Source organism: Martes martes, assembly GCF_963455335.1.
Source record: "Martes martes genome assembly, chromosome: 11".
Lineage (NCBI taxonomy): Eukaryota > Metazoa > Chordata > Mammalia > Carnivora > Mustelidae > Martes > Martes martes.
Genome location: NC_137899.1, coordinates 53,973,541 through 53,990,625, shown reverse-complemented (window position 1 = coordinate 53,990,625; position 17,085 = coordinate 53,973,541). Strand labels below are relative to the sequence as shown.

General features: G+C 35.8%; 1 protein-coding gene across 1 annotated transcript in view; it reads right to left on the bottom strand.

Moving 5' to 3' along the window:
* Nucleotides 1-17,085, bottom strand: part of ITGB8 (integrin subunit beta 8) — a gene marked incomplete at its 5' end in the record, with an annotated part of 75,577 nt that overhangs the window by 41,513 nt on the left and 16,979 nt on the right. The window contains 2 exons of the mRNA XM_080818837.1: nt 895-1,066; nt 6,974-7,059. Coding sequence (XP_080674963.1) covers nt 895-1,066; nt 6,974-7,059 — 258 coding nt within the window. The remainder of the gene's footprint in view (nt 1-894; nt 1,067-6,973; nt 7,060-17,085) is intronic.

Genomic DNA, 17,085 nt, shown 5'->3' with positions numbered 1-17,085 from the left:
AGCCAATGAAAAGAAAGTAGACTTTGGTTTTTCTGGTAATCTAAAGAATTCTGTAAGAAATAGCTCAGTTTTGGAATAGGGAGTTCAATGTGTCAATAATGGTTATTTAAAAATTTAATGACAGGACAAGACCACCCAGAATGAAAATAATGGCAGACTTGAAGGCAATTGCATATGGCTTAAAACTAAGTGCATCTAATTGACTGATGCATACCTGTGTACCTGAAATTATCTTGCCATGTGTAGTTTGTACACTGAGATTCTCTAGCAACAGAGGAAAATGAATAATTTCCAGTGGCCTACTACTTGTGTCAAACTGTGGAATACAATCTGATAAAATGGCAAGTACAAGAGACAGTATAGGAGGAGAAAGATGTGTTAATCTCAGGGGCCATCACAAAGCAGCTCAAGTTAATTATGATAATTATGAATTGTAGTTTTCTGTTTAAAAGTTTATCACACAGGCTCTAAGGGCTTAGCTTAATTTACATCTCTTACTAATTAATTAATCAACTAATCAAGTCAACAAATACTTATGGAGTGCTTACTACAAGCCAGCACTCTGTGAGGCTTTGGAGAAACAGTGGAATAAAACATGTTCTCTTTCTTTCAGAGCTGGCAATGGAATAGGAACACAATTACATTACAATTTGATCAAGTCTGGAAACATGTAATTATAATATAATGTGGTCAGGTTTGCAGAGAGTGTCCGAGGCCACACAGATAGCTAGCTATAGGCACAAAAAAGAGCAAAATTCTGATTTCTTTATTCTGAGCCCACTGTTATTTTTATTACAATAATACTGCCTTCCACAAAATATTAAATGCAAGCAAATAAAGCTAAATGTAATTTCAAATCAGAACCATCGTAGATTTATTTGAAAATCACCAAACCTGGCCGCAGCTGGATCAACACTTCTCCTGGTGTCACCTGGGTATTAATTTCATTTTCACTTGGTATTACATGCACAGATGGGTATTCTATTGAATCAATTGAGCAGCCTTTGCTTATTAAATTGGAAATAATATCACAACGCTCACTCCTTGATCCACCCGAAATGAAATCCTGTTTAAAAGAAGGAAAATCACTGATTTTTTAGTGCATATCATCTCAGTTACAATCAAAGAAAACCACACAGCAAATATTGAAAAGAAGCCATCTTCTAATACTGCATAGATTATGCAACTATTCAAAGTAGCTGCATGTTTCCAATAAGAAAACTAGTAAATTTCTCTTAAATAAAGCTTTAATTCCTAAACTTTATTTAAAAAGAAGAAAATGAATATTAAAGAGGAGGTTTAAACCAAGGACTTTAAATATTGTTAACTGATCACTGTAAAATTATACCAACTTAATTCTTTCTAAATATTTTATATGGGAAAGACTGCTTCAAAAAATTTTATTCAAAATAGGCCATTCAGTCATTCCAAATGTAAATTTCAGTTCTCAAAGAATCCAGCTGATATGTTTATTATATACTATTATATTTGGAATATAGAGCAAGCCCTCAAGAGTCACATTCTTAATAAGATATTAAAATTTTTAAAAATGAATTGGGAAATCTATATTCCTTAGACCATAAAATCCCCCAACTTCTTAGATACATAATAGCCTGGAAATAATTTAATAAACCAAGGAAGATGTTTATAATGAGGCTGAGAGATACAAGGTTGCAGCTAAAATTCTCCTGATTTTGTAACTGAATCTATAACTTTTATGACCATTTAGGATTGGTTGGTTGTCATTCAATAGCCATATAATAAACTTGGAATTAGTGGGGCAGGCTTAAAATTCAATTTATCGTGACTGAGAAAAATTTGACATTTTTGTTTTTCATGTAACCATTCAGGTTTTCCCCTAAGAACAGGAAATGTATCAAAAAGTATAAAAATATGTTTTTTTATATAGAATGTTGGCCTGAATTATTTGAAATATTTGTTTACACATTAGCTGGATATTTGCTTAGTGATCTTCCTGGCAGTGGCTATTCTGATCTGGTATTCAGTCTTTCCTCCTTTAGTTCAGCTGATTCAGGGAATTGGGTTTCCAACTAATCATTCAGTCGAAGAATACAGATTGAATACTTACTCAGGGACAGTAGTTTGTTAGGTGCTGAAGATACAGAATGGAATAAGAGAGACTCTCTCCCTGTCATCAAAGAGTTAACAGACCCTTGGTGAATTCAGCAATTAAGCAAGTAAATGTGATTTTAATGGGCGTTAAACTTAGGGGAAGCACAGAATTTCATAAGGTTATGGAAGAAGGAGATTATATCAAGTTCGATATTAGTTGAATATTAGATCACTAATTATGAATAGGAGCATCCGTTGCAATGGTGAGTATTAGATAGGATGGTGGTAGGCAATATAAAAACACTCATACAAGGATATTAATTTAATTCCTCTCTTAATTTAGAGCAGGTTTGGAAAACTAGGGACTGTGGGACAAATACAACAATCCGTGGCCTGTTTTATATTGATTGAGTGCCAGAAAATGCTTTCTACATTTAAAAAATGCTATAAAGCAATAAAAAAGAAGAACATGCAAGAGAGACAGTATGTGGCCCATAAAACAAATTTTTTTACTGTGTGGCCCCTTATAGTACTGATTCTGAATTAGAGTGTGAAACACACTTAAAATATAAAAATAATTAAAAGATTAAAGAGGATATATCCTTTTCAATTAAGATGTCCAGCTGTCATTTAGTAAACCACTTCATGGGAACAGAAAAATTCAATTTGCTGTGCTATTGACACCTAGATTTTTAGTCTGAAGTTTAAAAAGTCCAAATCCTTAATTTATTGTATCCAAATTTATTCATCTGTTGATAAAACTCAGAGGTACTCAGTATACGATTTAGTTTATAAAAAGTTTGGAATTCCTCAAAGAAAGGTAACATGGACTGCTATCAAAGTTATCACTTTCTTTTAGAAAGCTCCAGGCTAGATGGGGGGATCCCTCCTGTCTTGGAGCTTGAGGAATCTTGAGGGTGCATGAGGCTTAGAACTTCAATGCTCGTTCTTGCCTCAAATGACGGGCCACAGACAAAGGGCCACACACATTTTACAGATGTAAAAAACCCCAAGACTTCAAATCAAGAAGGAAATAAAGTACAAATAATTCCGATTTTCCTTTTCAGCTAGGGATTTTGTTATTTGTGTATACAGAAATGGAAAAGAAGGGAATGTGGTTAATTCAACTCTAACTATACATCATGCTATGCCGTTTGACCTTTAAATGTCAAATCATTTTGCTGAAATAGGCAAAATAGTCTCAATTATTTTGCAATGTCTGAATCAGCAATGGCTGTTTTTACTCCACTATAAAAACTGAGAAAAACACTGCCAATTTGACAATTAGGTTTGAGAAGGGAAGAAAAGACCGTGACATCAAAATAAAGAATGGAATGCTGCCCCTACCCACTGTGGCCTACTTTCTACTTTGTATAAAAGAAAAGAATTTGAAACCACACCCTTTTAATTTGTGGTGTTTTGTGTCATTTTAATTTCTTCTAATTCTTATGTTTTATTTTTTCTGCAAGAAATACACAAGCAAAAATCATACTCCTAACTATCTGCATCTCAAGCCTATTTGTACATGAAAAGCCCAGGTTGAAGTTACCCCAGATGGCTTTTCATCAGTTGTTACTTTCATCCATTCAAGATAATTATCTGGGGAAAAGTAAGAAGAGTTTTTTCTTCTCATTTCTGAGTCTTTATGATTTCCAAACATGGTAATCTGCACAGAAATGAAGAACTCTATCATCTTCCTTTTGACAGTGAAGCCCTTTGTGTTGTCTTTGAGTATAATTATGTTCGAAGGCTGCCCTCTAAACTTCTGGCTATGTAATCACAATCTATGTCTGGCATAGCAGGCAGGAGAGAAAGAGAGTTCTTCAAAACTCATCAAGATTTTGTTTTTGTTAAAAGGGAGGTTGAGGCATTAAACTAGGTAATAATGGTAAGGTCCTTTCTATCCTAATTATTATCCAATTATTTTTATGTAGCATGGAGAGAAAGAGAAACCCAAAAGTACAGAATAGCAAATTAACATGCTATAAAAAAAGAATGTGGGCATATTGAATATACCCTGTCTAAATTTTCTAGTGATATTTTACTTCTGACCAGTTTTGAAAAAATTTCAAATTCGAAATTTTTCAGTTTTGAAAGGCTTAATTTGTTACTGTTTATTTATTCTAATCATGAACAGAGAAAAAATGCCTATTCTTTCCCTGTCCCTTCACTCTCATTGGTTAAGAAATAAAAGGCATCAGTTGCATATGTGCCTAATGGTGGGTAAGCTTTCAAAATTAACCATTCTATTCTTCTTCTTGATGATGTCAGGTCAGACTGCAGGGAGTGGACAGCTCCTTCTGTTAATGAAGTGGCTAGGGGCTGAGTCCTAACACTGGTTGCTTACCCTTAGGTGGTGTTCTTAACACAGTTCTCTTGGTTTCCTAAGCCTGAATGAGTTACTCTGGAGTCTTAAGTTCTTAAAGTAACAACTCCCATTTCTTAAGCAATGCCTGGGTCAAATGCTTCTCACATACTGTTTCGTTTAATCCTCACTACAATGTGTCAGAGGTACAATTATTATTTCTGAGGGAAAATTGAGGTTCAGAGTTGTTAGAGTAATATATCCAAATTTATTCAGTTAGAAACGGATGGCCTTGGGATTTGAATCCAAGGTGATCTCATTTCAGAGCCTGCTTTTTAAATACATGAATTAGATGCTTTTTTTTCCCCCTGCCATCTGTGTTCCATCCCATGATGGTGTTTCTTGTGTTTGTTTTCTGGTTGATTATAAATATTTACTGCACATGCTCACTTAGTCCGGGTTTTCTCTGGCAACCCAGGAGCACAGAGACATTGGAAAGAGGGTGTGTGTCCCACGATCAGGTAGTCCTCCGGCTGCTGCACTGTGGACTGGCAGGCCCTCGGGCTGCGTCGAGGGTCCTGCTGAGCTTTGGGGAGACCTGCACTACCTAGAAGACTATTTTGCAACATGAACAGCCAACCGATTTCCAAACATTTCCTGAGATCCTCTTCTGAAGCATTTGACCAAAGCAGACACAGGTTTGCCTCTTCTGCTTCGGCAGCCACCCAACATTTCCCCTTGGATTACCTCCTTCCATTTGGCTACCAGTTTCTCTGAATACTCAAAATCCTTCCTCTCGTGGCAGGACTGACATTTGCTATGTCTATAACTGTGCCTCTCCAGATTTTCTGTGCCAGAAGCAATTATCAGATAAAGGAGTCCCTCTGAAACTTGGCATTATGTATACCTGGGATGTTAACATTTGGCTGACAACTGGCTGTCTTAACCATCTAAGTCCCTCTAAACTATACTAACCAAAATTCTCAGCAGCACACCAAGTTGATGTAAACTTCATGGCTCTAAGGATCTTCCTTAGTAAAAATCTAAAATGGAATATTGGCCTAGGGTCGGGAAATATCAAGCCATGGAACATTCTTGACAAGAAGACCTAGAAGTAAACGCCAAACTCAGGGTTAGAGAGATGAGGAAAGGGAGGCTCAGAGAATAGAGTGAATTCTATCTGGTCATTTGTCTCATCAGAGGTGATGTGACTAGAAACTAGAAACTGGAATTGTCCTCTCTCTGACATTGCTTGATTCTATGGGTTCTGGTGAAGCACTGCCTAGTTTTGAGTGACATCTCAAATTTTCTCACTGGTAAAGCCTAGAGTATATTCAAGAAGGCTTTGGTTTGTCAGTAGGAGGGACACTTACTTTCAGATATGGCCACTATTTTCTGAATTCCTCCCCTGCCTCTTTCCTGACTTGCTTTAGAAGAAAGTAATGTCCACCATCCTTTGCTACTTTTCAGCTTTCTTTTTCCTCTTGGGAGATACATAGAGCAAGCAGTAACAGGAGAGGTTGGAAAGATGATGGTAGGTGCAGTTTTTGAGCACAATCATAGGAAGCAAAAGGTAGAGATTTCTTTTCATGTCAAGCAAAAGACCATTAAAGATCTATTTGTTCCAATTCACAAGAGCTATGTAAACAAATATAAAATTACCTATATAATTTCACAAAAGAATCCCCAGATTAGTAGATGGCTTCTTCATTACAACTTATTATATAAGGTAGTTCTGACCAAAGGTCATCAACAAAAGAAAAAATTCACAAAACAACTTCACAGCCAAGAAAGAAGGAATGCATTGTAATTTTTTTTACTAAGAAGTTTGTTATTGGGGTATGTTTCTCTTATTAGAATATAAAAACACCAATTTTGAACAGTAAACAACTTCTGAATCATTCTTCATTCCACAGAATTTAAATGTACACAGTATTGCATGAATAGGGTCACATGTCAAAGGAAAAACATCCCATTTTTCATAAGTAACTGGCAAATTGATGGACATTGTTATGAAATGGAGTAAATAACTTATCTCTAAGTATTTCAAATAAAAACAAATGAAAGAGACCAATAAACTAACTTGCTTTTCTTTAATAAGCATGTACAAGACTATGATCCAACTTGGATATATAACCTACTGCCCCAAGCTGCAGCAAGAATTTCACACAAAGCCTACTGACTATCAAAAGTCACTTTCTGTGTTTGCCAATTCTCTCTATAGAACAGATGGAAAACATAAAATGGTTTGCACTTCATTTCAAAATTACTATAATTTTCCTAATGAAAAGGTTATACTTTATATTAAGCCAGATATTTCCAAGCATAAAACCAAATAAAATTTTCCTGATGCTCAGCAGTATCTTTCTTTTTCCTGATGCACCTTCAAGGCATAAAATACTAGGGCAATGAAATCATGCCTAGAGAGGTCAACCATGAGGAACAGAGAAAATAGCAAAAAAGAGAGAAGACAAGAAAAGAGAAGGGAAGGGAGACAAGGAAAGAAGGAAGGAAAGAAGAAGGAAGGGAGAGAGGAAGGAAGGAAGGAAAGAAGGAAAAGAAAGAGGAAAATAAGAAAGAAAGAAAATGGCGCACCTCTTGAGCACACCATCCACATTCTGGACCCAGCGCGAGGCACTTGATGCAGGACACTGCATTCGAAGATGCACATCTATTGTCTTCTGTAATGGAGGACAAAATGAGGTGTTACTCTCATATTGGGAAGTATATACAATTCTAGACCAAAATGCATTTTGAAAACTGAAGCAAGTTGACCAATAGTTTTAAGTAAACTACATTAAAAAATATATAATTTCTGGGGCGCCTGGGTGGCTCAGTGGGTTAAAGCCTCTGCCTTCGGCTCAGGTCATGATCTCAGGGTCCTGGGGTCGAGCCCCGCATCTGGCTCTCTGCTCGGCAGGGAGCCTGTTTCCTCCTCTCTTTCTGGCTGCCTCTCTGCCTATTTGTGAACTCTGTCTGTCAAATAAATAAATAAAATCTTTAAAATATATATATATGTATGTGTGTGTGTGTGTGTGTGTGTGTGTATATATATATATATATAATTTCTTTGGGAAGAGGTAAGGTTAACTGCATTGCAATTAACAGATATAGTATTTCCTGAGTAGTTATTGTTTGGTTTTATAAGGCTGGGGTAAAGGAGGGTGATGAAAATGTGATTTTAGTTAGGTTTGGGGTTTGGCTTGAATTCTACTACAAGAGTAAAAGACACTCCACATTTTTTAGTGTGCTAAAGCTTCATTGTATTTCATATTATCTGAACTAATAAGGCATTTTTGGATCTAGAATTTTTCCTGTAAAAATAGTCATATATAGACCTCGATCTGAACATTTCAATCCATGTTGGGTCACAGTGAATGAACTTTCTGAAATATGATCTTGATAGCTTGAGAAATGATGACATATAGGGTAATTAACTCAGGAATTCTGATTGTCTTAATATTGATTATTTTGACTTCATGGGTACCAGAATCAAATATAATAGCGTGGTTCAACATTTTAGACATAAAGTAGTTAAAATGGATAAATTGTTTTAGTTTACCCAATTTAAGATCCCATACATTCCCACACTTAGCTGGACATTTTAGTAACATAGCTGTGCCTGGAAACTACTTACCTTTATCTCTAGTCACTAACTACTTATATCATTATGAAGAGACTCATCATTATGGACTTAAACACATAAAATGCAGTAAGAATGAGTCATAAATTATTTTATCATGATTTTTTAGTAGAATAATCACATACTTCTACAGTCCATCCTTTACTATGAAATATCACAATGACACTGGAAATCAAGCATTCTATTCATCTCACTCACAGGCATACAGTGAATAACAAGCATTCTAGCTGTAAGTAGGTCACAGTCCAGGTGAGGAGATAACTATATAAGCAAACAACAAAATACAGTAAGATAAGCACAAGAGAGATATCACCAAGGCACTATGGGAACACAGTCAGGGGCTTCACTGCTTTAGAAGGAAGGGCAGAACTCTGCTTTCTCTTCAGATCGCATAAATCTTTTGCCTTTTACTAGAAGGAAGGGCAGGGGTGTGGGAAGAGGGTATGTTTTAAGGATGATCCCTAGAGGCCATGAGATCTAGTATATCTCTTTGCCATTTCATTTGGTTTCTTCTAATCTGTATTTATCTTTTAAAAAATGTAATGAAAGACGCATGAGAGGGCTGTGTGTGTGTGTGTGTGTGTGTGTGTGTGTGTACAATCACACAGGGACATGGTAGTTTGAAAGGGGATCAAGGCCACAAAATCTCTTGCTGTCCCCATCCAATCAGTTTTTCTTTTTTTTCTCTTTCAACTTACTCCAACGTTCTAGAATACACAGTTAAAACAGCTGTGACCTAAAGGCAGCATGGGGTGGGCTTTGGCAGTGAGAAGAGAGAAAGAGGAACTACAGGAGAGTAAGTACAGCAGAAAGGTACTACTTGGGGTAGTAGTGAGCACCCTTCTCTGTATATCCTCAGACAACCAACAAGTTAAACCCAAACCATCCCTCCTTAACTCTTCTCTTTTTAAAAATTTTTTATAAAAATTTTATTTTTTCAGTGTTCCAAGATTCATTGTTTATGCGCCACACCCACTGCTCCATGCAGTATGTGCCCACCTTAATACCCACCACCAGGGTCACCCATCCCTCCACCTCCCCCAAAACCCTTAGTTTGTTCTCAGAGTCCACAGTCTCTCATGCTTTGTTTCCCCCTCCAGTTTATCCCAATTCTCCTTAACTCTTAATGACTGTTCTATTATCTATCTCTGTGTCCCCTTGCAGCCTTTGTCCTTGGCTTTATATCAACTTTAATAAACATGATTTACACTTCTTTACTGATTTGTCCAGACCTGGTCTGGACTTCCAAGGACAAAAAATAACTACTGTTTTGGGCAGCTTTTACTACTAGTATGGCCACCTGTCTATGAAGACTTCATAAGCTAAAATCCTTCTATCTGGCTTAGCCTGCCAAACTATAAAAGGTGCGTATTTCTAAAATATTTAGAAGAGAGAATGACCTTTTTAGTTTTGTTCTCAGAAAGGAATCAAGCACATTTGCAGACCTAACTTGGCCTTTACCAACTCTTAAACTTGACCTGACTGGAACGTGGAAGTAAGTCTGTTTCAGTTCAGACTTGACTCACTCTTTCACTCTGTAGGTAGGACTCTGGCACTGACAGTTAAGATTGCACTGTCTTGGAAGGGAAGTTGCTGCTTCTATGACTGTGGTCTTTGTTTCTCATAGTTGTCTGACTGTGTCCTAAGCTAACCCAGATTCAAGGTCAGGTCAGTCTCCTACTTCCAAGATACAAGTGGTAAATAACGAGTTTACAAGCAAAAATCTTTCTTTATAGTCTGCTTTCTGACCATTTGTTTTAAAAAGTTCTACTGCCAACTTCTGTTCTCAAACTTCAGACACCTAAGAATGATGACCAAGAGGGATAGAAATTTTGGTCATGTCAATATGTCCCAGGTTTCAGGGTTGACATTTCTCAGTCTACATAATTATAGGAAACATGATCCCATAAATGGATATGGAGGAGGCGGACCTTATGATTCTACAGAACTGGAGGAAGGCCATAAATTGAACTCCATGGGAATAGTGTCAAATGTTACTGCTGGAGAGTGTCATGGTTAGACTTTACAGAAGACAAACCAGATACACTTTGGTAAACAGAATCTTAAAGGTTTTTCTTTTTAATTTTAAATACACATTAAGTAAATACCTAAAGTGCTCATATCACACCAATAAGAACAGTTCTCTACACTGAATGGTCATGCTACTATGGAGGCTATTAGTTAATATGTGCTAAAGGGATATGTGTGTGTGTGTGTGTGTGTGTGTGTGTGTGTGTGTGTGTGTGTATCTGTCCCTCTGTCAGATCATCCTGTGTAAATAGAAATCTTTATATTGAACACACATTAATCAGTGCATGAATGTGGTTTACAGACCAGACATGGGCAGTTTGTCATCAGCCTCTAGGTTGACTCTGTTCATTGGCTGCCTTATCCCTGATGCAACATCATAGGAGGCTGCTTTCCAGTGGTGCTTTCCTAGCAGCCCCCAGCACTGACACCCCATTAGAAGGGGTCCCCAAGTGTTTCTTTGTACCACTCTGTGAGAATGGTAGCTACTTGTCCAGCTGTTTAGTGGTATGGCATAGCACTAATATTCTTTATGTTCTAGCATTATGTTTTTATTAAGGATACTTTTTTGTGGATCTTAATGGAAATTAGGAAAGACAATGGAAGCAGAATCATATTTTAAACCATGTATCTTCAGAACTCTCTTTTGTTCTCATTTGCTTTAGTCCTAACTGCCTCACAAATCCCATGTCATTAAAAAAAATGTGCTACCAAGACAAATTAGTAAAGGATTTAATGTTATATAAGTGTGTACATTCTGAAAAATTCTATTCCTTGATCTATGAGCATGGGCTGAGATTCTTACTTTTACTCCTATTACAACTGCAGGTAACAGAAATGATTAGGTAGCATTGCTAAATAGTTACTGGAAATAAAGTTCCAAATTTCCACAGCACTGTTACTTAATAGCAATGTGTTCTTAGGCTGAGGTTCCATTTCTTCCAAGGTAACATAGGGCTAACTATACCTATATCAAAATATTGATATGAGCTGAAATGAGCAAGCATAAGCATGCCAAGCATAGTAGTTAGGATAAGGTAGACACTCAGCAAAGGGACTATTGTAACTTATTTATAATTAATATTATAATAATTTATATGTGTATATGTACACACACACATATATATATACACATCGTATGTATAGATCTGGCTCCAAAAAAAGGGAGAGGTGTTATGTGTCTTTAAATTTGTTGTAAATAGGATTAGTTGTATTTAAAATGAAAGTCCCTTGGATCATAAACACAAAGTTTTAAATATATAGCTAATATATATAAATAACTATTAAATAAAAAGATACTACTTTTATTTTGGTTATTTAAAAATGACTCTTAAAAACCAATTTATTCAAATATACACACATCAGTTCAACCTGTGACAAATACAATTCTGGCATGACTATAATTGATTACCGAAAATCTTACAACACCTTCATTTTGTTTCCATTTTTCAAAGTGTACCTTGACTTAATCTGAATATTTTTCTGATTATTTCCCAGAATTAAATGTTTCTGACGCATGTAAAATGACCTTTATAACAGTCTGTCATAAAGTATAATAAATATCTATCATCAACAGGATAAAGTAACACAAAAATCAGGAAACTACATATTTGTGACTGTCACTTAGATATTCTTTGTTTTAGATGATCACTTATTCATATTATTTTGAGAATGTTTAATCTATAGAAGTAAGAAGAGAAAGAAAATGGACCAAACCCCCCCCAAAAACAAAAAAACAAACAAACTAAAAAAGCCCGTAATAGCCCGTAAGATTCAACATTTAGATTGGGATCTTTCCACAAGTCAAGTGATCAGAGAAAGTGAAATTTTTGGAAACATTCCTAATGTTTTTCTGCTCTGAAGTCTACAACACAACATTTCAAATTTAAAGGATGCCCAAAGTTATCTGGAAGAAGGAGCAATTAAAACTGATAAAGATTGTGGTCCTTGATATTCAGAATCAACCATTCTGGATTCTGTTAGGACTAGACACAATGATTTGTGAAGAATGGAGAAATGCATTTTTTTTTCAGAGTATCATTTCCTTAATTGCATTTACTCTACATATTAAATTAAACTTGGATAATTATGTAAAGCCATTTTCTTAATAAAAAGATAAAAGTGAACACTGTTACAATGAATACATACTCACTTTGATAGCAGTCAAAACCAGGCAAATTGAGCACAGACAGAATAAGTTTTAGAGTATAACTGGAGATTCCTTATTCTATGCGTATGTTATGGCCATGTAATTGTTACAGATATCTTCAAAATACATTACCTGATTACTGAAAGCTCTTTTTTGCACAGAAATTTAGCATGCTATCGTTTGATGTAACAGTAAAAATGAAGCAATAGATTAGTGTTATAATCACTTGCTGTTACCTAGGTATTCCAAGTTTTGATTGAGGGCTGTTCTCTAAAGGCTCCTATAAATATATAGAGAGGGAAGAAAATGAGGCACAGGAAACAAAACCAAAGTCAGTTAAATTTTAAGATAGATTATGTAAAGGGGCATGGGAGAAAAGGTAGAAGCATGGGAAGCTCTTTGGAAAAGGTAGATCAGAGTAGGGAAGTTCTGAAGAGCTTGAGATGTATTATGAGAAAGCTAGTGACTGAGGGCATATTGCAAAAACAGGGAGCAAGGAAATAATAGTACAACTATTTGTATTTCCCTTTTTCTTCTGGTCCCCCCCCCTTGGACTTCATATAAACATAATAAACATAAAAAACCACATTTTTTATTAGCGTTTTGCATTTGTTGTTTTACTTAGCATTTCGGTTTTGAAACATAATGTTACTGTTGAAATGGACAAAGAAGCAGATATTATCAAAAGAATTAAAATAGCTAAAATAATTTTTATGCAACAAGTGTATATTTCAACTGTGCTTATATACAATGAGTTGAAAAATTCACCTTAATATTTGTGGTTTGCTACTAAATTATACATACAGAAAATACTACTCTCTAGCAGCAACACCCAACCCAGAGTATTTTTCTTTCCTTTGTCTTTCCCTTTATATTGTTTGTTTCAAACCTGTAACAAATAAGCATTCAGGCCATGGAAATGAAAATGAGTATCTCTATGGGAAAAAAAACATTTTGTCTAAACAGTTTTGCCACTACCTGCACTTGAAAAAATGTACACCCATATTTATGTTTGGCCAAAAACTGCTTGGAGTCCTTTCTTTTTTGTCTTTTCTGTTAGCTGTTCTAGTGATTAGGCTTGATAGTCTTAAAGTATATTTGGAGGAAAAGGCAGTGGTACAATAATGTTCAATACTTATGTAGAGACTCAGAAGAAAGGGTGAGGAAATGAAGACATTATAAGTAAAAAAAAAAAAAAAAAGTCTTAGCTCCCCAAAAGAAGAGCCTGAGATAGAGATTTTTGGCAACAATCTATTGAGAAGAGAAGTAAGGTAAGATCAGGAAAGAAAAGGTACAAAGATACTGTTGCAGTAAAACTCTGGTCTTAACCTGCCTGATTATCTACCTATAACTTGGAGCACAGATGATACCACAAAGTTGTCTCACTCTGGGGCAAAGTGGAAGTCTGGCTTTTATACTCTCCCATCAGTCAGTTATTGACTGAGGGCAGCACAGAGAGGGCTGGGTGTTGAGGTGGGTTAAACTCTACACATTGCTCAGCAATGTGGCTCCCTTTGCTGGAGGCCATTTTTGTGAGAATGTGGCAGCTGTGAGCCATTAACGGCTAGAACTCAGAGCAACTGGGGATGGCACACCAGCCCTATAAATGGATATCTAATTTAGTAGCAGCCATCTTGAGCCCTGAATGGAAGGGCTAAGCATGGAAGCCAATGCTAAGATTGGCAAAGGTAAAGAGGTCCTGGCCCCTCACAGCACCATGGAGTTGCTGCCTCCATTCTGGGTTGTCTTTCAGAACTGTTTCCTTTTTTCTTTTTCTTCTTTAAAAAAGTAATCTCCAAACCCAGTGTGGGGCTCAAACTCACAACCCCAAGTTCAAGAGTCCTGTGCTCTACCAACAGATCCAGCCAGGTGCCCCACTCATAACTGTTTCTGATGTAAGAGGAAAATTCACCTGCGTTTTGAAAGATAATGAAAGAAAGACTTGAGCAGTATTAATGTAAATGGTTTTCTAGAAATGTTAAGCCTAACATTGCTTTACATGACATAGACCAGCTACTCTGAAGAGACACCCATTTTGTTTTTCTTTGGAAAAATAAGACTATGAGACTGTCAGTTCCTGGAGGACAGGTGCTTACATATATTTTCTTTCTATCCCCAGTATCCAAGTCTAGCATCTGGTATATACTCAGTAATTGTGTGATGAATACATGATATTCTAAGCTGAAGTTGACCTGGCAGTCTAATGTCTTAGGTTTTTATAGCTCTTGATAATCTACATTAAAAAAAAAATCTTCATTTCCAAAACCAATTTATTGTAAAAGACAATAAATATAATTATGCTTACTGGATGAACTCATATCTGGTTGAGTTCATATCTAGATGAATTCATCTTGATGTTTTCAAATGTGGAAAAAAAAAAACAACAAACCAACATATAATGATGAATTTCTTTACATTTGGTCTTCTGATGATGTACAGTTCTGCTGATTTATTTTATAGCAAGGGTAATTTCTTTCTAAAGAACCCTGAATATGTGACGGGAATGATACTAAATTGAAACAGCACTTCCTAATGCTACCACTATCAGATGCGAAACCACCAAATTCACTTGGTGGTTTTTTATTGCCAAGATCTAAATCAAATTTCAATTTGGCAAATATTCTTTGCCCCTATAAGGTTGAGTAGTTTTTACTGAGCACAACTTCCTTATAATGCCAATGTTATGAAATAGCACTAATCTCTTCTTCTCATTAACCAGGTTTATTAGATTTTTATTATGTGTAATCTTTATGTTTCAGGGAAAAGTTTCAACCTCCCTTGTTACATAGATAAAATTCATGTGAGTTCAATAGGGTTTTATAAAGATTTTTGGAGAACAAAAGCAGGGGGAAAGCCACTTGCAATGCTGGGCAGGTTAAGAAATGTTAAGGCAATGCTACACATTCCATCTGTCTGCCCTGCCCTGTTTAGGGCAATCCCAACATGAGTCAGAATTTAAAGTGGGCTGGGATGGCATAAAGCAAAACTCTAGTTCATGATGGAATTTACAAGAAGAACCATTGTGAAGCCACTGATGACACTCATTTGTGTTGAAATGGGCCATCACAAGAAGACTGGTCTGGTGAGGTCGTTGCAGCCTTTCATTGTGATTCATTTACACACGCTTTAGTTAACTTAGCTTTGAAAAAAATCTGATTGCAGTATACAATGGACGATTGTATAAATTATGCTCTACATCAGAACACTTTTTAATTTGAAAGAGGGCACTATTAAGTACATGGTATAGAGGTATAAATTCAAACTTCCTAGGTGAGCTGAGTTCTAAGGTTACCCTAAATGCACATTAGTTTGGTGGTGTAGAACAAGAAATGAAAAAAATAAACAAGGCAGTCCATGCTAAGGTGATAGATAGGAAGTCAGGAGAAATGGAATGACCTGAGTTAGTGATGAAGGAATCTCTTCACGTGAAGTTGGGCCTGACAAGTTTTGAAGGACAGGTACACTGCAGAAATCTGGTTGAAATTTGTGACTGTTTTTAGATTTAATAAATGAACATATTTATGTTTATGATATGTTATATGTTATATATTTTGACATATATTCTTACATGTGGGAAAGAGATGAAAGAGTACATAGAATACTTGTTTGCTTTCAAAAATGACTTTGCAGTTGATATGATTTTCTACACAGTGAAATTTCTCTTGGTGGCCCAAGCTTGTTTCCAAGTATGTATAGTAAGAATTATTCCTGAAGATGATAAAATTCAGTTTTGCAGTTGCTCCCTTACCTGAGCACATCAGTTTGTCTTCTGACACTTACTCATCTGGGGGAAATTTGTGAGGAAGTGAGAGAAACTTGGGAAGAAAGATGGGGTCAGAGCACAGCACCTCCCAGTATAGCCTTCCTTCTTCAGAATTAGAACTTCAACAAGGATCAAAATCTCAAGATTCAGGGAGGGCTCCAGAGGCCCCTCTGAGGCAAATTCTGGTTAAAGCTGCATTTGTCTAACTTGGAAAAGCAATATTAGTCATGTGCTTTGTGTCTTGTTTTAACTGGAACTTTTCCATACATTCCAACTGTCCTGTTTATGAGGCACACTCCCTTTTTATAAAAGCCAAAATATTCACCGGTTTCCCACTCTGTTCCTCTAAATAATGTTTTTAATCTAACATACTAGAGTTCCAGGGGCTCTTCCTATTTTCCTCTCCAATTCTTGGCAGGTATGAATTTCCTTTCTCCCATTAAAAAAAAAAAAAAATAGAAATTACATGGCTATTCACATCAAAACCTCAAATGCCATAGTCAAGGATGTAAAAGAAATGCCCCAGGATAGTAGCAAAAAACTTTACGTTTTTTAAACCTGAAGTCACATTGCAGGTGTGTACTTGATTGGAAAAACAAAGAAACACTTGATATTATAAAGAATTTTGTTCTAAGTAAAAAAATTAATTAGGAACCCAAGTGAATTTTAGTTCATTTTGCATTTAGCTTTCCTGCAATTAGATTTCAAAGACCAGAAAGGTATTTATATTTTCCTCTGCCACTTCAAAAAGCAAACCTATATATACAATAGGATAAATTAGGGAAAATAAAAAATAAATATTAAGTGATTACTCAGTTTTGGGTCCTCTACTGAGCACTTTATATGTATTATTTCATTGAAAGTTTAGAAAAATCCTATGAAGAAAGCATGCCCATCTGTAAGGATGGGGTAACTATAGCTAGTAATTACAGAGAACAAATTGGAACCCAGTTCTGATTATAGAGACTTTTCTCATGAATAATGTCCTATATGGAATAGAGAATAACATAAAGAAAATTATGCCAAAGTATGATTTAAAACTCTTGCCAATTAAACTATTATTAGTCCTTAAGTAATGACTCAATAATAATTCCCATATACCTCAAGATAATTCTTTCATACAA